The sequence below is a fragment of the Meles meles genome, chromosome 14 (assembly GCF_922984935.1).
Source record: "Meles meles chromosome 14, mMelMel3.1 paternal haplotype, whole genome shotgun sequence".
Classification (NCBI taxonomy): Eukaryota; Metazoa; Chordata; class Mammalia; order Carnivora; family Mustelidae; genus Meles; species Meles meles.
The window spans coordinates 84,090,030-84,112,794 of NC_060079.1; the positions used below are offsets into that span (position 1 = coordinate 84,090,030).

The following is a 22,765-nucleotide window of genomic DNA, read 5'->3' on the forward strand; positions in this document are numbered from 1 at the left end:
GCCCTGCTGGACTTCGGCCACAGGCCCCGGGCCCCCTGTAGGACTTACATCCTCTGCCCAGGGCTCCCGGGCTCATGGTCCTCCCGTGACGTCACCCCAGGGCCCAGGGTCCCGCATCGGGACCAGTGCTGGCCCCTGTGTGTGGCATCTGTACTGTGAAGAATCCACATTTCAGGCACACGCGATCGGTTGGACTGACTTTAATGCCGGCCGGACAAGGACGACACGAGGCCTCCGCGTAAGCGCAGGACGGTGTTGGGGCCCGTCAGCTCCCCGGTCTGCGGTCTTCCGTCCTCTGGTCCAGCAGCTCCCACGTGGACGTGCTGCTCCGGTCCTGCAGAGGAGGCACAGGGGAAGTGGGCCAGACGCTCGGGGCTCACTGCCCACCCTGATGCCCCCACGGGGCCCGACTGCAGGCTCCAGGGTGGGGGGCTCAGCAGACGCCCAGGCTCTGACCGTTGCGCATTTGCGTGCCGCCCTCGGGGTGACCGTGCCCACCGCCGGCAGGCCGCAGCGGCAGCAGCTCACCTTAATGCTGATGCCGTGGGCGACCAGGTCCCGGCGCAGAGCGTCACACGCCTCCAGCAGGGGCTGCCTGTCCAGCAGTTGCTGCCGTCGGGCCTCCCGGGTGGCCGCTCCTGGGGCCAGGGCGAACTGCCGCACGCGCAGCCGGAAGCGGACCAGCTCGTCCACCACGCTGTGCAGAGTGGCCCGGCTGCTGTCCCCTGCAACAGACTGCCCCCGGCGGAGCAGCATGTCAGTGCCAACCTGATCCAGGGCCTGTCCTCCCCCGGGCCCGGGCTGCTGGCCGGTCCCTGCTCTCCTGGCCCGCAGGCCCGGTCACGAGGCAGCGCTCCCCAGTGCCGCGGGGAGGCAAAGACCCAGGGCTCCCGTCCGTCTGTGTCCTCAGCAGCACTGCCCGTGAGGCCCGCCCGGCTGGGCCGCCCTGCTCCCGTCCCACAGATGCTCTAGCTCTCGGGCGTCTTTAGCAGCGGCTCCCTGGGCAGGGTCTGCGCGGGCCAGCGTGGAGCCTCGCAAAACCCAATCTGGTCCTCGGACCAAACCCCGAAAGCAACATCCAGTTCGCGTGTGGTTCGCACACACCTACGCTCTCGCTGCCCGTTCACAGACCGACCTCTCCACACCCAGCTGGAGAGCCCAGTGGGTCAAGTGCTCGCCGGGCTGCACGACTCCTCTGCCCTCACGGGGAGGGGTCCCAAAGCCTGTCGGTGCTCACGGGTGCGAAGGAAACGACACGTTCATAAACCTGGGGTCAGGCTTCTCCAACCACAGGACCCTCAGTTTCTGCCTCCATGATAAAAGACCGTTTTTCTGGTTACAAACACATGAGCCCCAGTGGGATCCAGTGTGTGCCATGGAGGCGGGGAAGGCGACGAGCGGTTCCTGACAAGGGCCGGGAGCTCCACAGCACCACCAGGGCAGCCTGAGCGGTCCCAGCTCACGCCTGATGGTCATGCCGGGCCGCAGCCCAGGCCTTTCCAAGGTGACGACCCGTTTCACAGGGTTCCCAGACGCGGTCTCACGGTGCAGCAAGGTGGGGAGGGTGCTGGGGAGCAGCGGGGCCTGGGAAGGGGGCGCATGGGGGAGGCTGGCCGGCGGGGAGTGGGGAAGGCGCAGAGGCCCGTGCTGTGGAGACGGCGAGGGGCTCGTCTGGGGAAGGGTCGTCCTGTGCACCTGGGCGCACTCAGTCTTTCAGGAGAAACAGGGGAAAAGAACGTGTGCAGGACAGATGGCACGCGGGGTGCGACCGAGAGGGGCCGCGGGTTCCATTCAGAATCCCTGCAGCGTCCACTAGTAAGACACCAGCTCGGACCCAGCTTGCTTTTTCGGGAACATTTTCTCAAGCACGTCAATACGTTCAGCACGACTGTCCGCTAAAACGGACATCGTAAAAGGGGAGAGGGCGGTGGTGAGCACACACGGACCCTCCCACAGGCGAGGACCGAGAAGGGCAGGGCGCACCTGTCTGTCCGCCAGAGAAATCCCAACGGTCTCGAAGAACTGCTCGACGTAGGACACGATGGAGCCAAACACAGCGGGACTCCGGGGACTGCTGGGTTCCTGTGACAGACCACCCAGAGGAGAGGATGAGGGGCCGAGGGAACGCTGTAGAAACTCAGGGACGCGGCAGGCCACTGCTCCTGCAGCGGGGTCACGCCTCGTGCCTCGTGCGACAGGGACGGCCTTGGCAGGGCCCCTCACCAGCCCCGCGTGGGACCGTGGGGAAGCCAGGGAACCCCCCAGCTCCATTTGCCCACCTGGAATATGGGGACCTGCTGGGACCTGCCTGCTGGTGTCCCCCAGACCCACATGCTGAGCCCCGTCCCCGTGTCACAGCGTCAGCAGGTGCGTCTCCGGGAGGCCACTGGCTCATGGGGGCAGAGCCCACAGGGCCAGGATCGTGGGCTTGGGGCGGTGGGGAGGGGAGCCCCCGCACGTAGCGTCCCCCCACGTCCTGTTTCACATCCCAGCAAGCTCGGAGCAGACAGGAAGATGACGCGCTTCCTGTTAGCAAACGTGCGAGGCCACCTGTCCGTGCGCAGGACCTCCCTGCTGGGGGGGGCAGCCCAGGGCAGGATGAAGCGCCCCGGAAGTCAGGTCGGCCTGGAGGCCACCCCGGGCAGCTGGCAGGGTGGCGGCTGTGCCTTCTGGGGGAGCGGACGCCACCACAGCAGCTCCCCGCCCTGCAGGCCGTCCCGGGACACACCTGAGCGTGCGCCTTCAGCTCTCTGTTCCCGTGGTGCACGAGCTCCATGACGGCGTCCACGGCCGCGGGCGTGTCAAAGTCGTCCGCCAGGGCAGCCTTCACGGCCTCCTTGGTGTGGCGGAGCCTGGGAGAGACACGGGGGCTGCCCAGCAGCAGGAACGGGGTGCAGGCCGGTCCCTCCCCGGCGCAGGCGTGACCGCGCGTCTGCCCCTTGCCCTTTTTGGGCCGGGCTCACACGTGTGCACGTGGACAGCCCTCACGGGGTCAGATCAGCTCAGAACCGTCTGTCACCACAGATGTGGAAAAAGCCTCTAACACCTGGGGTTTGAACACACCCCGTATACGTATCCCCCAACGGCAGCGACAGCTTCACACGACATCACGCCACGTTGTGAGTCGCCTGCAGTACGCACACACGGGCCTCGTGCCGGCCTGGGTGGAGGGAAGGACAGCCCGATGCAAGCCCCCGCCCCACAGAGCCTGCCCGCAGGACACCTGGTCCTGTGACCATGGCCCGGCCTCCCTGGGTTGCGGGGGATGGTAGCCCCAGGTCCGGGGGATAGTGGCTGCTCACGCCTCCCGCCGCCATCCCTGTGTGCGGCCCCCGTGTACAGACAGCCTGCCCGAGCCTCTAAGCAACAGGCCTGCTACGCGCAGGGTTCTGGGGCCCGGTGGCCCTATCAGGCCTAGGACACGGGCCCCACTGGGCTCTGAGTGTGTCCTGCTCCCCGCACCTGGCTGGGACCTCTCCATCTCCTTCCCTCCACTGCCAGGCCCCGAACTCCCTCCCCTGCCAGCCAGTGCCCTTTCCCCACCCCTTTGTCTTCCCCAGCCATGGCAAGGACACCCAGGTCCCCTCTGTCCTCCTCTGTCCTGCACACCTGCTGCTTCAGACACTGAAGCTTTGTCTCCAAGGCTAGCTCCCTGCTGTCCACTACTGGTCTTTACCCCACTTCCTGCGGACCCCCCAGTGTCCAGGCATGGGGAAGGACTGGCCTCAGGGCCACCTCAAAGCCCCGGGACCCCGGGTGAGAGCGGGGGAGGGGGCGGTCACACTCGACTTTTGCGGACCTGCTGGTCCGTTCCTGACCAGGTCGGAGCTTAGCTGAGACCACCGCCCCGGCTCCAGCCATCCCGGCTCGGCCACGCGCCTGCCAGCCCTCCTACCCACGGAGCCAGGTGACCAGAACCTCTGCATCAGTCACCGATGAACACCAGTGAGCACCATCCCCCGACCGTCCAGGAACGGGTGTGACTCCCCTACCGCCCAGCCACCCCGCAGGCAGGGCATCCTCAACCCTCCCCAACGGGACCACCGGCTCGCCCGAGGCACCCCTGCACCAGCACCTCCTGGGGCCCTCGGCCTCGAAAATCTGCCCCCCCGTCTCGGGCAGCCCCATGTCTGGCGCGCGGGACACCCAGGTGGACGCTGGGAGGGCACCTACCTCTCCCACAGCACATCGTCCCTGACGGGGCCGCACACCAACTGTCCCTTCATGTAGGACCGGGCGTCGCCCAGGAACGCGGCCGCCCCCAGGAGAAGGTGCTTGGCCTCCAGCATGCTGCCATCGCTGTAGTCAATGGCTGTGAAGGGGACGCGTGAGCTCACCGGGGCTGCCGCTGCCCACGCCCGCACCCGGGTCCCGCCAGCTTGGGGGAAACACGAAGTCGCTCCCAACAGGCTTCGGCCGCAGGTCTCAGTACGCGGAGACCGGCACGTGTGCGGAGCGGGAGAGCGTCCTGGGCCTCGTCTCAGACCAGCCATGGTGGGGACGGAGGGGACGGAGGGCCCCAGGTGGCGGCCCGAGCAGCGAGGACAGGCCCATCTCATGCACTTCTCCACTTAAGGACATGCCCTCCGCCCAGCCCCGCCACCGGACCCCCACATGGAGCAGCCGGGCCGACCCCAAAACCCACGGCCTCTGAGAGACACACTTCTGGAAGCTTCTGGCTGGGAGCCGGGGCTGGGCTCCCTCTTGGGCATCAGGCTAGCCATGCGGCAGACGCGGCCCCGAGCCCCCTGCATGCTCACGGGCTGCTCATCTCACTCACCCGACCTGTAGCTGCTCCGCATGCAGAAGAGGCGGAAGACATCGGGGGAAAATGTCTTCAGAAAGTCCTGCAGGGGAGAGACGGAGGCAGAGAGATGGAGAGATGGGAACCCAGCGCCCGGGCCGCAGCGGTGTGGGCCGATCTCGCGGAACGAGCTGTCAGGAACTTTTAGGAAAAGCTTCGTTTTGCTCCCAGACTCACTGTGAGCGCAACCCCCCGCCTTGTTCCTGCAGGCTCTGGTCTGGCAGCATCTGCGGGAAAGGCCATCTGGGGGCGGCCCTGGCTCCGCGCTGATGCCCGCGGGACCCACTTCCCATGACACGGTGGCCAAGCGCGGGCGCCCAGCTCCCGGGCCTGTGTCCACGCTGCGGTGACGCAGCCCCGCGCTCAGGCTCCCTGGGAACACGCCACCAGCTCTGCCTGAACACCAGTGACCCAGGACCTGTCGCTGAACAGACGACTTCCAAAGCATCTACACAAAGAAGCGTGCCCCTTCTCTGTTCGGAGGGGGAACGGGGGACACCTCGCAGAACCTACTGAAACAGCACGAAGTTCAACAAAAGCTCGGTGTGGTGGCCGCAGCGGGAAGCGCTCAGTGGCCTCACGGGGACGGGGAAGGGAGGACGGACTCGGCCTCCGCAGGGACGTGCTCGGCCACACCAGCAGGGACCGGCACTGGCACCAAGGACAAGCCGGCTCCAGCAGGACCATCGACAACATGGAGTTTGGGTCAAAACCCGAAACCATCCCGTCCCTTCGTCATGGATTCTCTGTGAGTAGAGACGTTCTCAGCCCTTTTCCCGTGAACCTGCTCTGTGTCCAGCAGTTTCTGGCCTCTCCTCAACAACAGTGAACCCAGAGTGTGACAACTGGGGGACACAGTGGCTGGGACCCCGCATGAGGTCCGGCAGGTGGCCCCCTGGGAGCAGTGACAGGGTCAGGCCCTGGGGTTAAGCCGACCCCTCGCTTCCGGGCTGATGGAGCAGGGGCGGCGGGAGCAGGTGCGCGGACGGCCTCCCGGGGAAGGACGAGCTGACCCACCAACCTCCAATGCACCGCGGTTACTACACCAGAGTCAGCGGATAGAAAACTAACCTCGTACCAGCCCCAGCACCGCTCCCTGACAGCCAAGGGTCGCCAGGCCTGTGTGCCGGGAGGTCAGGAGGCGGCGCACATCCTCCCAGCCACTCGGCCATCAGGCCGTGACCCTCGCAGACTCGACGCAGTGGCTCACGAGTTAAGGCGGCGACTTTGAGAGTAAAGCAACGGGTCCCAAATCACAACCTAGAGATTAGAAAAGGCCTGTTTTGAGCCGCGTTCCCCACGCGGACTCCTGTCCATCAAGCGGAAAGAACAAGTTTTCCTGCAGACCGTCATAAGAGCCGTCCGTGGTTGCCAAAATGGTGAGGGCTCGAAGGGACACCTTCTTCTGCTAGAAACCGGGAAGCCGACGGGTGTTTTTCCATGACAGACATGACTGAGTCCCCAGGGACTGCCCGCAAGGCTGCAGCCTGGCCGAAATGCAGAGTCGCAGGAGACGACGAGCACACGCTCAAACGCGCCACAATAAACAGCGAAATGGAAACTTAAAGTCTGGCTGTCGATTTTGACCAAGGTAAAAAGGAAAAGGTTCACTGGATTAAGATTCTGTTGGGTTCATGTGGACAAGGGAAATGGACACTTCCTGCTGGCGGGCACGTGGAGGACAGTGCTGCGTGACCAGAGGCTTTCTCCGGAACATTCTGCAGGCACACGTCCTCCGATGGTCTTAGGCCGCACTAGTCATCACGTACAGCACCCTCGTGGGCCCCCACGGGCTTGTGAAAAGGGACACACTCCGATACCTAGAAGTTAAAGCGCTCACTCTCTCGTAGAGACAGGACGCCATTTCAGCGACCGCGAACAGGGCCCCGTGGAGCCAGCGAGGGCGCAGCGGACAGCCCAGCCGTTCGGAAGAATGAACCCCACGCGGAAGAGACTGACCGCAGATTCAGTACGCGGATAAAGCGGGCGGCTGTGTGTGTGCGTCTGCCTCGCCCGCCAGCTCCGCCCCCGAAGAGCCCGGCAGCGGCGTCCCTCCAGCAGAGCCAACACGCCCGATGCCCGGATCCTGGCTCAGGATTCCATGTCCCCACGAGGCAGCAAGGCTCCGTGAAGAAGTGGCAGCTCTGGGGCCAGTGGCCAAGGGAAATAGGGCCAGAAGCACAGGGGCGCACGGGTGTTTCCCTGGGACGCAGGAACCCGTCAAGGGAGCCGCCGCCTCACCTTCCCCCAGGTCAAATCTGGGATAAATTAGGCCCCAAAAGAATAAAGGCTGAGTTGGTCATACACGAAGTGCACAAGCTGGGCTTCTAGCGATACGAGAAAGAAGCAGACGCACCCCTTCTCTGAAGGGGGGCCAGTCAGGCCGCAGCGCCAGACAGCGTGCGCCCCACGGCCGCAGGACGGGCAGGACGGGGCGAAGCCGCCGGTGGTACAAACACCACAGCTGGCAGGTTGTCGGGGAACGGGACGCCCGACGGCAGAGAACCTCGCTGCTGTCCGTGTACACGAAAGGGAGTTCAGAATGTCCACGTCAGGGAGATGTGCGGCCATCGCTGACCCCCGTGTTCAGACCCAGCATCACTGACAGCAGGACAGCCTGGTGCTGTGGCCCCCAGGGGGCTGCCGTGGGAGCCCGCGGCACCACAGATGAAGTGTCCCCGCCAGTCAGCCTGGCCTCAGTCAAGCCTTGACACCTCACGTCCAGCTCCGGGGGAACAGGAGACAGAACAAGCCACTTGACACCACAGAGAAACAGACAGGAAATGCACGACGTTCAACGAAACTGGCCTCGTGTCTTGGAGACGTCAACACCACTCGGAAAATACATGTAGAGACGCTACTGAACGGTAGAAGCTAAAAACGCCCTCGGCCCACCACCACCAGAGCAGCCCTCAGCCCTGGAGACGGAGGAGCTCTGTCACCTGCGCTGGGGGACGGACCTGGAGGACGTCACGCTGAGCAAAACAGGCCGGTCATGAAGGGCAAATACCGCGAGTTTGTGCTTCCTTGGGCACCCAGAGCACTCAAGGTCATGGGAGCGGGAAGCCATGGGCTCCTACAGCACTCAAGGTCACGGGAGCAGGAAGCAGCGTGGTGGACGCCGGGGGCTGGAGAGGGCCGCTGGGGACTTGCTCGACGGGAACGGATCCGTCTGGCCAGACAAGGACGCTCTGGAGCGCTCTCGCACAACATCGCTGTGCACGTAACAACGGTCTCGACGGTGACTTTTCGGTTCTGTGCGTTTCACGGCGGGAAAATGTCTTCTGAAACGCCCAAGGAGACACAGCGTACAAATGCGACACATGAAGCTCGACTGGACCCTTGCCTGAGAAGAATCCAGGCTACAAAGGACATTGGGACACAGGGAAAATCCGAACACGGACGAGGTCACTCATGTTGAGGAGTGACTGCTGACACGCTTGGCTTCCCGGTTGCGCAGGGAAACGTCCTTGTTTTGGGAGTGGCGCGCAGAACGGGGAATTGTCATGCTGTCCGACGGCGGGTAACCCCACATGCGCCCACGCCTGTCGGTACGGAAAACGCAATAAATGCAGCAAAGCAGTAACCCTGAATCTACGTGGCGAGCGTGTGAGTTGTGTTTTCTGTAGGAAAATGTGAGAACACTCAACACTCCCATCAGGAAGGCACAGAAAGGCGCATGTATGAGCAGCGCTCCCCTTCTGGCTTCCAGCACCCGCCCCGTGCACAGGGGACACACTTGGGCCCCCGGGGACGCCTGAGCACGTGACAGGACCGAAGCCTCCACCTACGGTGCGTCCCCGGACAGACATGCCTGTGAGGACACAGAATCACACTCAGGCCCCGGGATCACCGACAACGGGACAGTTAATAACGGTGACGCTGTGGTGAAAGTTATGTGGACATGGTCTCCCTCTCCCTCAACATACCTCCCTGTCCGGTGCTCACCCTCTTGTGACAAGAGGTGAGAGCCCTGTGAGGAGGGGAGCTGGGGGGGACGGACGCGGGCGTGGGATGTGCGCAAGGCTGCCGCCCCCCCTTCCAGACCGCGTCCGTGAACCGTGCACAGGGGACGACCGTGTGTACGATGGTGGGAACAAGGCCAGTGCTCGTGTGTTCAGGGCACGAAGGTCTCATAACTGTCCTTGTCATTTGAGTATTTGCAGTTAAAACTACATTTGGCTTCATGGGCCCAAAGACACAGCAAAGTGTCTGAAGTGCCCCTGTGAGTTCACACGTTTTCTGTTCACGTGGACTCACACGCTGTCCCTCTGCCCCATGACGCAGCGAAGCCCCAGAGCCACAGGCCAGCAGGTGGGCAGTGGGACAGAAGCGGGGTGATGGGACTCAGGGTAGCCGTGTGGACAAAGGGTCAGGGAAGAAGGTGGCGTGCGCGTCCAAATGCACATGTCCGTGGGGAAGCCGGCCCGCGGAGGGCAGCGGGACCCGGCCGAGAACCAAATGTGGACTGTCGCCATGCGCTTCCACCACGAGAACAGTTAAGTTAAACGTAGAGGGAGGACGAGCCCGTCAGGGCCGGGAGCACTGGGGGGTCGCAGACGGGTCGCCCCACACAGCAGCCCTCTGGAAGGTCAGCGGGGTACCGTTACCTTAATAGTGATGTAGTTTTTCAGCGATTTGGACATTTTTTCTTCTTTGCCTTTCACGTGCAAATGCCCTGAAACAAAACCAGAAATTTGTTCTGAGTGGGTGGAAAAGGGGGAGCGGCCGGGGCCTGTGAGCCAGACTCACTCTGCAGGAGGCCAACACCTGCCTCGCTGAAGGACGTCCGGTGCCCCCAGGAGGGAAGCCGCAGCTGCACCTGCTGGAGGGTGTGGGGTCCGCCCTGCCCACCACAGGCAGCCCCGTGCTGCCCAGCGGAAGTTCCTCCTGCCCACCCCCCACGTCCCCCCACCCCCCCCCCGCCACCATCCCGAGCCCTGGAAACCCTGGCCTGACCGCCACCTCCGCCCAGGAGGGACCAGGGCTCTGGTTCTGCAAACCAGGCACCGGCCATTGTCTGTGGATCCCGGACATTCCGAGTTGCAGGTCTCTGAGGACTAATTCGATTTCCCGCTGTCGTCTGTTTTTGCGGGCTTCTGCAGAGCCTGGCAGGGGTTCCTTCACCGCCACGTGTGTGCAGACAGGACGGCCCAAGTCAGGGGCTTCTCAGTCTAGCTGGGGCCCCTCTGGGTTTACTTCTGGGGGGGCCTCCTCTCCCAACACGGTAGGACATGGAGCACACGGTGCTCCAAGGCCAAGTGTCCTGAGAACCGGTGAGAATGTAGCTTCCACGGGCACCTGGGTGGCTCAGTGGGTTAAGCGTCTGCCTTCAGCTCAGGTCATGATCCCAGAGTCCTGGGATTGAGCCCTGCATCGGGCTCTCTGCTCGGCAGGGAGCCTGTTTCCCTTCCTCTCTCTCTGCCTGCCTCTCTGCCTACTTGTGATCTCTCTGTCAAATAAATAAAATCTTTGACAAAAAGAAAAGAAAATGTGGCTTCCAAACAGAAATATAACATGTAATTCGATGTAACACATATATACCAAACAAACGTTTTTAACTTAACAATCTCTAGAGAATGAAACCATCCGACGTGTTCTCTTCCATCCGGTGACTTCAGGAAGGCAGGACGGCCCCTCCTGAGCGTCAGGAGGCCCCGCTGTTCCTCCAGCCCTGGGGGGCCGTGGGGTGGAGGAGATCCTGCTGTCTCGACAGTCGGAAATGGGCATAATGACGCAGTGGCAGGACCGTGGACACGTGCGGGTCCCTGGGCCGCATTCACCAACGGGCGCCTGGCAGGTCCCTGCTCCGGAGAGCACAGTGTCACAGGACCACGGCCACGAAGCGTGTGCGGGCATCTGGCTCCAGTGGGCCTGATGGCTCAGTCCGTGGCATGTCCCCACGTCCCGAGAGAAGGGTAATGTCAAGCCCCCGTCGCCCACCGGACGGCGGAGCGTCTGTGCCTCTGGCACCGCCCCCACACAGAGAAGGGTCCCCGCCTTCTGCCCAGCCTGCACTTCTTCCTAAAAAGGCACACTTGTAACTCCGATCCGAGACGCTCCCAGCCAGCTGCCGCAAACCCGAACGCTGGAGAGACAGCTCTCTTTACCGTTGTCCGAGCCACGCGTTTGCAAACGGAGCTGTTCCAGCAATAAACGGAAGCGACAGACCCGAAACAGAACAAATTCACGTGAAGTCTTGACTTACCAGAATGCAGGAAATAGTTTCCCCACTGCCGGCACTGATGGAAGGCCTCGCACTGGGCGATTTCGTTCTCGTGATGTGGAAAAGCCAGATCGGCCCCGCCCGAGTGGATGTCCAGCTGGCTTCCAAACACCAGGCTGTGGGACAGCGCAAACAGCACGTTTACGGTGAGTCCTGCCGGCCTCCATGCAACCGGCGAACGGATCGCAACTTAAAATCAGTGCGCGTGGTAATTTTTCCGAGGCACACAGAACCTGAGACTGTTTTTATTTCACAGATCTCTAATTCCGAGCTCCGCCTCCTCGTAGAGAGAAGGAATTCTCTTTGTTCTGGACATATATATATATATATGCACATATGCTTTTAAAAACATGCAAAATTACCTTTTCTTTCAATAGGTAGAGGTTAGTGGTTTTCCAGCCTTAACGAAAGAGCCTATAAAATCCGGAGACGTTCCACGATGGCTTTTGAAGACAGAACTACTTAGCGATGACGTAGGAGCGACAAGACAACTGAATCAAAGCATCACGTATCAGCTGCTGGCGCTTCTGCTTTAATGCTCTGCGTCCCTGGAAAACCTCATGTCCCCTAAAACCGCACCATACAACCAGCAGGGCTGCCGGTGACCACGGAGCTGGCCAGACGCTCAAAGCCTGTTTAACTGTCCCCAGAGCACCTGCTGGGGGCCAGGCTGAGTGGCGCTGCTCCCGACAACAACGGTGAAAACACAGCGGTCAGCACAGCGAGAACGTTGGCCTGAGGGCGCCCCGGACAGATGCGGAGCTCCCGAGGCCACCGCCTGCCCCTGCGCAGCGAGCTCAGTGGGGCTGGGGCTGCAGACACCTGTGAGTTCTCTAAATATGGTTAAGAAGAGGCATTTCCTTTATTTTTATTTTATTTTTTTAATTAAGTAAACTCTAACCCCAACATGGGGCTTGAACTCACAACCCTGAGACCAAGAGTCGCAGAATCTACCAACTGACCCAGCCATGTGCCCCCAAAATAGACATTTCGAAAATGCCACAGCCTGAGAGCCCTTCCTACTGACTTTTCTCCCACTGGCCTGGCTCTGGAAAGACCACGTCCACACTGGCCACGGCACTGGGAGCAGAAACGCACCAGACTGCTAGTGCACAGCCTTGTCACAGGCTCGGGAAGGGAGCGTGAGACCGGAGGGACAGGACCAGGGAGGAGAGCAAAAGGGCCTCGTTTGTTTCTCTTTGTCATGACTGATTCATTTTTACAAAGTTCTGAAACAAAACTGGCAGCATTAGCACTTAACAGAGCAAAACAGTGGGGGCGCCTGGCGTCTGTGACCCTTGATCCTGGGTCATGAGTTCCAGCCCCACGTTGGGCATAAAGGTTACCTGAAAAATAAAGCTAAACTGTGGGTTATTACATATTTATAAAATAAAGCTAAACTGGGGTGCCTGGGTGGCTCAGTGTGTTAAGCCTCTGCCTTCAGCTCAGGTCATGATCCCAGGGTCCTGGGATCGAGCCCCACATCGGGTTCTCTGCTCCACGGGGAGCCTGCTTCCTTTCCTCTCTCTCTGCCAGCCTCTCTGCCTACTTGTGATCTCTGTCTGTCAAATAAATAAAAAAAAAAAACTCTTTAAAAAAAAAATAAAGCTAAACTGTGGGTCTGTGTGTTCATTATGTTAGTTTCTATTCTTTAAAAAAAAATTTTTTTTTTAATAAATTTTATTTGTCAGAGAGAGAGAGCTCACAAGCCGGAAGAGAGGCAGAGGCAGAAGGAGAAGCAGGCTCCCTGCTGAGCAGAGAGCCCGATGTGGGACACAATCCAGGATCCTGGGATCATGACCTGCGCCAAAGGCAGACACTCAACGGACTGAGCCACCAGGCTTCCCTATTAGTCTCTATTCTTGTATGTTAGACCCGATTGAAAATAAAAGAAAACCAAGAAGGAATAAAAGTCTGTTTTTGTTAGAGTTCAAAAAAAACCATTTAATGGTAAGATTAGATGTGCAATTTAGGTTTTCTACCTACTGTAGAGAAATTATTTCTATGTACAAAATAAGGGGCACCTGGGTGGTTCAGTCCTTAAGCGTCTGCCTTTGGCTCAGGTCATGATCCTAGGGTCCTGGGATCGAGCCCCACATCTGGCTCCCTGCTCAGCGGGGAACCTGCTTCTCCGTCTCCCACTCCCCCTGCTTGTGTTCCCTCACTGTCTCTCTGTCAAATAAATACAATCTCTAAAAATACATAAATGCATAAATAAATAAACATCTTTTTACAGCCCAATATATGCCCCACATTGCTCTTAAATCAAAAGTATTTAGGGGCGCCTGGGTGGCTCAGTGGGTTAAGCCTCTGCCTTCAGCTCAGGTCATGATCTCAGGGTCCTGGGATCGAGCCCCACATCGGGCTCTCTGCTCAGCGGGGAGCCTGCTTCCTCCTCTCTCTGCCTGCCTCTCTGCCACTTGTGATCTCTGTCTGTCAGATAAATAAATAAAATCTTAAAAAAAAAAAAGCATTTATAAGCACCTAAGTGTGTACAGTAGGACTGAGGGCGGGATGTGGTTTTTCAGTGCAAAGCTGGGCCCTGTTTCCTGATGTCCCAGGACTTCCGGGACGCGTTTCCAGAAGAGTCCCGATGACACCAGCACAGGTGAGGGTAGCAGCCGAGGGTGGGGGGACACGCGGCGCCGTCCTCGCTCCTCCGTAGAACCAACATGACTTGGGTGGGCAGGTCACGGAGCACGAGGTCCTCCCACCAGTGGAAGGGGAAGAACGTCCGTCCACCGACAAGAGACCAGGCTGGGGTCAGCACCCGGGGCCCAGCGCTCCCCCCAGACAGTTACTCCTTTCCACGCTCACACTCAGACTCTGCCCGCAAACAGCACCGCACACAGTGACAACTGGAAGGAACTGGGTTTGCTGACCTTCAAGTCTGGGTGAAGCCAGTAGCTGGAAATGTTGACCTTAACTATATTTCTGTGTGTTTCTAATCTTGAAAACTGCCCATTATAATAAACATCTGCCAGGAGCTGAAACCCGTCAGATACATGAAAATCATGGGTTACTGGAGATACGAAAACCCTCACCTCCACAAAGAGAAAATAAATGGACGAGGTTATTCACTGCAGGTATTTCTGAGAGCAAAACCCTGGGAACTACGTGCTCATCTGTCGGTCCTAGAAATCCACAACGGTCTGCCCAGCCAGCACGGCACCCCGCCACCGAGCCACCATGGCGGGAGAAGCATTACAGGCGGTTCCCAGGACCCGGGGCTGAGTGCCTCCGACATCCGGCGGCCTTGGTTCCCCTGACAATGCGAACACCACAATCAGGAAGTCGGACGAGCCTTCTGGGTTCCCAGTGCACGCGGCAGTTACGCTTACACTAGACTGTAGACCGTGACGTGCGCGGCAGCGCTGAGAGACGACGTGCGTACGCTAATCAGAAGATCCTCTCCTGCTTGAAAATGCTAACCATCTCGTAAGCTTCCAGCAAACTGCAGCCTTTTGGCTGGCGGCGGGTGTTGCCTGACGGGGATGGCTGCCGGCCGGGGCGGCGGCCGCGGCAAGCTCTGGAAAGAGTCGGCAGTAGAGCGGCCACATCCCCGCACTCTTCCGCTCGTGAACGACTTGTCTCACGCGACGCTGTCTGATGGCGCAGTACCCACAGAAGTGCTTCCAGAACAGGAGCGCATCCTCTCAAAGCTGCCACGGCTTCGTCAACTCGGTTTCTGTCCTGTTCTAAATCCTTCGTTGCCATTTCAACCGTCTTCACGGCGTCTTCACCAGGAGGACATTCCTCCTCAAGAAACCATGTTCTCCGTCATCCCTAGGAAGCAGCTCCTCGACTGTTCAAGTTTGGTCCCGAGAGCGAGAGCGCTGATCCAGTCCCGACTTCCACCACATCTGCAGTGACTCCCTCTGCCGGAGTCTCGAACCCTCGCAGGCCCCCGGAGAGCTGGGTCACTGTCTTCTGGACTTCTGCATGTGTTGGTACTTGACCTCTTCCCATCAATCACAAATGTCCTCAGTGGCATCTGGATTGGCAGATCCTTTCCAGGTTTTCAGTTTACTTCCCCAGATCCATCAGAGGAATCACTTTCCGTGGTGGCTACAGCCTTACAAAATGTACAGTTTAAATACTCCTTGCTCCCTGGGCCGCAGAATGCACACTGTGAGCAGGCGTGAGCACAGCCTTAATCCTGCCCATCTCCATCAGAGCTCTTGGGTGGCCGTGTACACAGTCAATGAATGAGGGTTTTGGAAGGAATCTTCTGTTCTGAGCAGCAGGTTGCAACGGTCGGCTTCCAAGACTCCGTAAACCATGTTGTGGGCAGATGCACAGCCGTCCAGGCTTTACTCTTCCGTTTACAGAGCAGCGCAATTTCCCGTAATTCCTAAGGGCCCGGGAGTTTTGGAATGGGACGTGAGCATCGGCCTCAACTTAAAGTCACCAGGTTGCTGCGTTAGCCCCAAACAAGGGAGTAGCTTGTGCTCTGAAGCTCTGAAGCCAGGCACTGACCTCTTTCCAGCCACGGAGGACCAAGATGGCATCTTCCTCCAGCAGAAGGGCGTTCTGTCTTCACTGAAAACCTGGTGTTTAGCGTAGCCACCCTCACTCACTGTCCCAGCGAGACCTTCTGGAGAACTTCCTACAGCTTCTCCATCAGCTCTGGCTGCGCCATCTTGCACTGTTACAGAAAGGACTTCGTTCCTTAAAGCACACACACCAGCCACTGTGCGCTTCAGACTTTCCTTCCACGGCTTCCTCGCCTCCCTCACCCTCACAGAACTGAAGAAAGTCAGGACTCTGTCCTGGATTAGCGTTAGCTTAAGGGAATGTCGTGGCTGGTTCCATCTCCAATCCAGATGACTGAAACTGTGTCCACATAAGTAGTAAAGCTGTTTCACTTTCTTACCGTTTGTGTGTTCACTTTCCATTTCCTTCGAGAACGTTTCCGCTACTTTCACAATGTGGCCGACTGTTTGCCACGAGAGGCCTAGCTTTTGGCCTGTCTTGGCTTTCGACATGGCTTCCCCACTGAGCTTAGTCATTTCTAGCTTCTGATTTAAAGTCAGAGACGTGTGACTTCCACTGATTTGAACACTTAGAGGCCACCAGAGGGTTATGAATTGGCCTAATTTCGATACTGTTGTGTCTCAGGGAATAGGGAGGCCCACGGAGAGGGAGAGAGATGGGGGAACAGCCAGGCGTGGAGCGGTGAGAACACCCACAACATCGATCGACTAAGTTCACATGTCACACTGGGCAACGGACACGGCAGGGCTCAGGGGCCCCCGAGCGCAACAGTGACATCCAATCCTACAGATCACGTATCACCAGACCAAATACAGTAATAATGACAACGCCCGCAAGACTGTGAGAATTACACAGACGTGACACAGAGACCCACAGTGAGCTGACGCTAGGGATGGCAACCGACCTGCTCTCCACAGGTCGGTGAAACCCGCAGCATCTTCGAAGCACAGTGACGCAAGCCGCGCCTTTCAGGACAGCAGGCACAGCGCGCGGCCACCGCACGCACGCTCAAGCACAAGCCGCGTCTGGCTCCCGGGAGAACCACGGGAAGCAGCAGAGGAACAGTCTGCGGAGGGAATCTCCAGCGCGTGACGCGACTGGGAAGAGCGGGAAGGTGGCAGACCGAAGACTGAGGGGCCAGGAGAGTGGAAGCTGGGGCGGTGCTCGATGGGTGCAGCCCACGACCATCTGCGGGGGAAGCAGCAAGTGAGGGGAGACCGGGAAGATGGCGGAGTAGGAGGACCCTAAGCCGGCCTCGTCCCACAGACACAACCGGAAAATACTCGTGTCCGTGTACATCACCCAGACATGACCCAGACATCGCAGAACAAACCCCACAGCTAAAGGGAGAGAACAGACCGCATCAAAGAGGGTAGGAAGGGCAGAGACACAGTCAGGAGCTAACAGGGCCCTGGCTGTCTGCAGTCTGAACGGAGCTGGGGGTGGGATGGCGGGGAGAAGGATGAGAAACAGACTGTCACGCTGGGGAGCCACACAAAGAAGATCAATCCCTGTACCGTTTGGCTTTGAAAGAGAGAGGAGAATTTCACGAGTTCTTATAACCAGCGAGACTTAGATGCCTGGAATTTTAGGGGCGCCTGGGTGGTACAGTCGTTTGGGCATCTGACTCTTGGTTTCAGCTTGGGTCATGATCTCAGGGTTGTGGGATCGAGCCCATGGTCAGGTTCTGCACTCACTGAAGAGGCTTTTGGAATGAATGAACTCTCCCTCTCCCTCTGTCCCTTCCCACTGCGCACACGCTCTCTCTAAAATAAATACATCTTTAACACATACAGCTTTGAAAATCAGCAGCTAGGCTCTGGGAGGGCCAGAAAGATGTCAGGAAGCTGACTTTCCACCCTTAAAGAGACACCTGGGGGTGCCGGGGTGGCTCAGTCAGTTTAGTGCCTGCCTTTAGCTCAGTCATGATCCCACGGTCCTAGGATCGATCTCTGCATCGGGCTCCCTGCTCAGCAGGGAGTCTACTTCTCCCTTTCCCTCTGCTCCTCTCTCTCTCTCTCTTTCTTGCTGCTATCAAATAAATAAAATCTTTTTTTTAAAAAAGATTTTATTTATTTATTTGACAGAGATCACAAGTAGGCACAGAGGCAGGCAGAGAAAGAAGGGGGAAGCAGGTTCTCCACTGAGCAAAGAGCCTGATGTGGGACTCGATCCCAGGACCCTGAGACCATGACCTGAGCCAAAGGCAGAGCCTTAACCCACTAAGCCACCCAGGCGCCCCAAATGAATAAACTCTTTAAAAAAGGAAAAGCTTCTCTGTATTTAAAATAAATAAATAAATAAAAACCCACTGGATGGAATATATAGGAGGCTAGAAGAAGCAGAAGAGCTAATTAATGACCTGGAAGAAGGAGTAATGGAAAGTAATTTAGCTGAGCTGGTGAGAGAAAAAAAAACATGCAAAGTGAGAATAGACTTTGGGAATTCAGTGACTCCATTAAGCATAAAACATGCATGTTATAGGGATCCCAGAATAAGAGAGAAAAAAAGGGGGAGAAAATGTATTTAAAGAAATAATAGCTGAAAACTTCCTGAATCTGGGGAAGGAAACATATCCAGACAGAAGGCACAGAGGCTTCCCCCAAGAAAATCAACACAAGACGGTCTGCACCAAGATACACAGTAAATAAAAAGCAAAGGACAGCGATAAAGAAAAAAACTTGGTGGGGGGGTGGTGCCTGGATAGCTCAGTCAGCTGAGAGTCTGATTCTTGGGTTTTGGCTCAGGTCATGATCGCAGTCATGGGAGCAGGCTCCGTATCAGGCTCTGCACTCAGTGTGGAGTCAGCTTGAGGACCCTCTCCCTCTGTCTCTCCCCGACTCATGCACTATCTCCCTCTCTAAAATAAATAAGAGCAGCAAGAGACAAGAAGATAGTTACACACAAAGGAAACCCCATACAGCTATCAGTGAATTTTTCAGCAGAAATTTTGCAGGCAAGAGAGTGGCTTGCTATAGTCAAAGTGCTGAAAGAGGGACGCCTGGGAGGCTCAGTCGGTTGGTCATCTGCCTTTGGCTCAGGTCACGATCCTGGGATCCTGGGACTGAGTCCCCCATCAGGCTCCCTGCTCATCGGTAGCCTGTTTCTCCCTCTCCCTTTCCCTCTCCCTCTGCTGCTCCCCCTGCTTATGTGCCCTCTTTCTCTCAATCTCTCTCCCTCTCTGATAAATAAATAAATAAATAAAATCTTAAAAAAAAAAAAAGGAAATATTAAAGGGGACTCTCTGAGTAGAATGGAAAGATCATAACTAAGAGTATGAAAAGGAGGAAACACAAAAACAGTAAAAATAAATATATCTGTAAAAAAATCAAGGGATTCACAAAATAAAAGGAAGTAAAGTATGACACCACACAGGTAAAACGTGGGGAAGAGTAAAGAACAGCTTCAAGCTGAAGGGATCAGCAACTGAAAACTGCCTGCCATGTGCAGAAGGTGTTATCTAAAGACCTAATGGCAACTACAAATCAAAAACCAGGAACAGATACGTGAAAAGTAAGGAAGGAAATTCAAGTATATCACTAAAGAAAGCCAGCAAACCCTGAAAGAAAGAAAGGGAAGAAAGGATCAGGGAAGAACTGTAAAAATAACCACAAAACAAGGGATAAAGAAACTCCCAACAAACGAAAGTCCGGGACCAGATGGCTTCACAGGTGAACTCTAGCAAACATTTAAAAAAGAATTTACATGTTTTCTTCTCAACCCATTCCAGTAAGTAGAAGAGGAACTCCAAATTCACTCTGTGAGGCCAGCATCACCCTGATACCAAAAGCTGCAAAGACACCACTGAAAAAGAGAACCGTGGCCCAGTCTCTCTCATGCATATGGATGCGAAAGTCCTCCACAAAATCCTAGCAAACTGAATCCAACGATATATTCTAAAAATCATGCACCAGAACCAAGTGAGATCTATTCCTGGGTTGCTAGGGCGGTTTAAATACTCACAAAACAACCAGTGTGACACATGGCATCAACACGAGAGAGGGTAAGAACCATATAACCATTTCAACAGATGCAGAAAAAGCATCTGATAAAGTACAACACCCATTCACGATAAACACCCTCAACAGAGCAGGTCTAGAGGGAACACACCTCAACATAATAAAGACCATAAATGAAAACCCCATGGCTACCACCATCCTCAGTAGGGAAACACTGAGCGCTCTCCCCGTAGGGTCAGGAACAAGACAGGGATGTCCACTCTCACCGCTTCTACCCAACATGGGACTGGAAGTCCCAGACTCTGCAATCAGACAAGAAAAAGAAACAGGCATCCGAATTGGTAAGGAAGAAGCAAAACTCTACTTGCAGATGACACGGTATCATACACAGAAAACCCTAGAGACTTCACCAAAAAGCTGTTAAAACTGATAAATGAACTCGGTATGAAGATCAATGTTCAGAAATCTGCTGCATTTCTGTTCACTAATAAGGAAGCAGCAGAAATAATCCCATTTACAATTGCAGCAAAAATAAGATAGGTAGGAATAAATGTAACCACAGACAAGAAAAGCCTGCACTCTGAAAACTATAAAGCGATGAAAGACGGAAAATGACACAAAGAAACGGAAGAATCTGATGCTCATGGACCGGGAACGAATGTTGTTCAAGTGCTCACACCACCCAAAGCAATCGACACACTTAGTGCACTCCCCATCAAAATACCAAAAGCACTTTTCACAGAATAAACAATAAAGAAGAAAGAATCCTGAAATTTGTATGGAGCCACAAAAGGACCGAAATAACCAAAGTAATCTTGAAAAAGGAAAACGAAACTGGAGGGATCAGAACTCCAGACTTCAAGTTAAATTACTTGTAGCGGTTGGTCCAAACAGTCCGGTACTGGCCTAAGTAGACACCACAGATCAATGGAACAAATGGAAAACCCAGAAATAAACCCACAGTTACACGGCCAATCTTTGACGAAGCAGGAAAGAATGTACAACAGGAAAAGGACAGTCTCTTCGACAAATGGGGTTGGGAGAACTGGACAGCCACGTGCGGAAGAGTGAAACTGAGTCACCTTCTTACGGCACACACGAAAATAGACTCAAAATGGATGAAAGACCTAAATGTGGAAAAGGAATCCATCAAAATCCTAGAAGAGAGCACAGGCAGGGATTCCTCTGACATCGTTTCTGACAACACCGTTCTAGGTACGGCTCCTGAAGCAAGAGAAACAAGAGCGAAAATGAGCTCCTGGGACTTCATCAGAGCAGTAAGTCTCTGCACAGTGAAGGCCACGACCAACAAAACCAGCAGACGACTTGCAGAACGGGGGAAGACGGTGGCAAATCACGTACCCAACAAAGGGTTAGCGTCCGAAATACATAAAGAACTGATGCAACTCAACACCCCAAACCAAACAGTCCACTGAGAATTGCGCAGAAGACACGATGGACACTTCTCCGAAGAAGGCACAGAGGTGACCATGAGACGTGGAAGGACGCTCAGCATCAGGGAAACCAAACCACACCTGTCAGCACGGCTAAAACCAAAACCACGAGACACAGTGCTGGCGAGGATGCGGGGAAAGGGAGCCTTCCACACTGCTGTGGGAGACAAGCTGCGGCGGCCACTCTGGGAAACAGCACGGAGGGTCCTCAGAAAGCCGGAAACAGAGCTACGCCATGACCGGCAATTGTACTTCTGGGGGTTTGCCCAAAGAACCCACAAAACACTCATTCAAAGGGATACGTGCGCCCCATTTATGGCCGCATTACCGGCAACGGCCGAACTGTGGACGCGGCCCGTGGCCACCGACAGACGACTGGATAACACACGGGGCGTGTGTCAAACGGAAGAGTGCTCAGCCACAAACACGAATGACCGAATGACATCCTCCACCTGCAACACGGATGGAGTCATGCTGAGTGAAATGAGTCAGAGCAGGACAAATACCATGTAGCTTCACTCAGACGTGAGATTTAAGAAACAAAATGAACAAAGGGGAAAAAAAGAGGCAAATCAAGGACAGACTCTTAGGGGCGCCTGGGTGGCTCAGTCAGTCACTGAGCGTCTGCCTTCGGCTCAGGTCATGGTCCCAGGGTCCTGGAATTGCGCCCCCATCGGGCTCCCTGCTCGGGCTTCCCTGCTCGGTGGGAACCTGCTTCTCCCTCCCCCACTCCCCCTGCTGTGCTCCCTCTCTCGCTGTGTCTGTCAAATAAATAAATAAAATCTTAAAAAAGAAAGAAAAGAAACAGACTCTTAAGTACAGAAAACACGCTGATGGTCCCCAGAGGGGAGGGGAGTGGGGGGGCAGGGGCCACAGGGGTGGGGGTTCAGAGCACAGCGCCACGATGGCACGGAGGAGCGCCGAGCGTGGCTGAATCCCTGCGCTGACACGTGAAGCTGACGTAATACTGTATGTTAACTACGCTGGAAGTAAAATGAAAAACTTGATGAAAAAAAAGAAAAAGAGCCTCCCCGCCCCCCTTGCCGGGCGGCTGCTGCTCTCACCCGCCCCCTCTGCTGGCCACGCGCGGTACTGCGTGAGCCCGCACAGGACGCAGAACCTTACCTTGAGAGGGTGGAACACTCCACGTGCCAGCCGGGTCTCCCCTTTCCCCAGGGAGACGCCCAAAACACCTCCTGCGGTCTGGCCGCCTTCCACAGGGCAAAGTCGCCAGCGTGCCGCTTGTCGGTCGCAGCTGCCAACAGCAAATGACGGGTCAGGGCCTGGAATCCACGACAGGCAAAGCCACACGCCCGGCCACGACATCCCAACGGCTCCTTCGGGCACGTGACCCCCTGCTCCTCGTCTCCCCCGTGAGGGCCGGAAGGACCCCTCAACCCCTCTGTCTACAGCTCGCACGAGAAGGAGGTCCCGGCGCGAGGCAAGGCCGGTTTCAGCGGCAGAAGGCTGGGGATGTGGCAGATCAAACCCGATGCTTCCTCCGGGGAAGCTGAGCGGAGCGGTCTGCCTGCCGGCTCCTCCTCGGGCTGGTCCGCCAGCACATGAGTCCGGGGCGACTTCTCCCCCCAGAAGGACAATTACACGGAGAAAAAGTTATGAGTGTCGGTGACATTGAGGAGAAGAGAACCCAGAAGAGAAGGGTTAGGTGACGGCACTCGGTGGTGCGGGCCGGTCCTGGGCTCTGTCTGCCCCAAAGCTTGGCGCCGCCACAACAGGCAGCGGACACACAGACGGAGCTGCATTCGGACAAGCGAGTACTACTCGGCACTCAAAGGCAATGACCTATCAGGCTCCAAAGACACAT

At 56.8% G+C, this 22,765-nt stretch overlaps 1 protein-coding gene across 4 annotated transcripts in view; it reads right to left on the reverse strand.

Moving 5' to 3' along the window:
* Positions 1-185: 185 nt before the first annotated feature.
* CARS2 (cysteinyl-tRNA synthetase 2, mitochondrial) overlaps positions 186-22,765 on the reverse strand; it is a 39,913-nt gene continuing 17,333 nt past the window's right edge. For all 4 annotated transcript variants that reach the window (XM_045977898.1, XM_045977897.1, XM_045977896.1 and 1 more), the window contains 9 exons: positions 22,066-22,195; positions 11,013-11,146; positions 9,415-9,482; positions 4,781-4,847; positions 4,174-4,312; positions 2,729-2,852; positions 1,984-2,082; positions 529-735; positions 186-334 (listed from right to left, as the gene is read on the reverse strand). In XM_045977898.1, the coding sequence (XP_045833854.1) occupies positions 266-334; positions 529-735; positions 1,984-2,082; positions 2,729-2,852; positions 4,174-4,312; positions 4,781-4,847; positions 9,415-9,482; positions 11,013-11,146; positions 22,066-22,195 (1,037 nt within the window). In that variant the 3' untranslated portion in view covers positions 186-265. The remainder of the gene's footprint in view (positions 335-528; positions 736-1,983; positions 2,083-2,728; positions 2,853-4,173; positions 4,313-4,780; positions 4,848-9,414; positions 9,483-11,012; positions 11,147-22,065; positions 22,196-22,765) is intronic.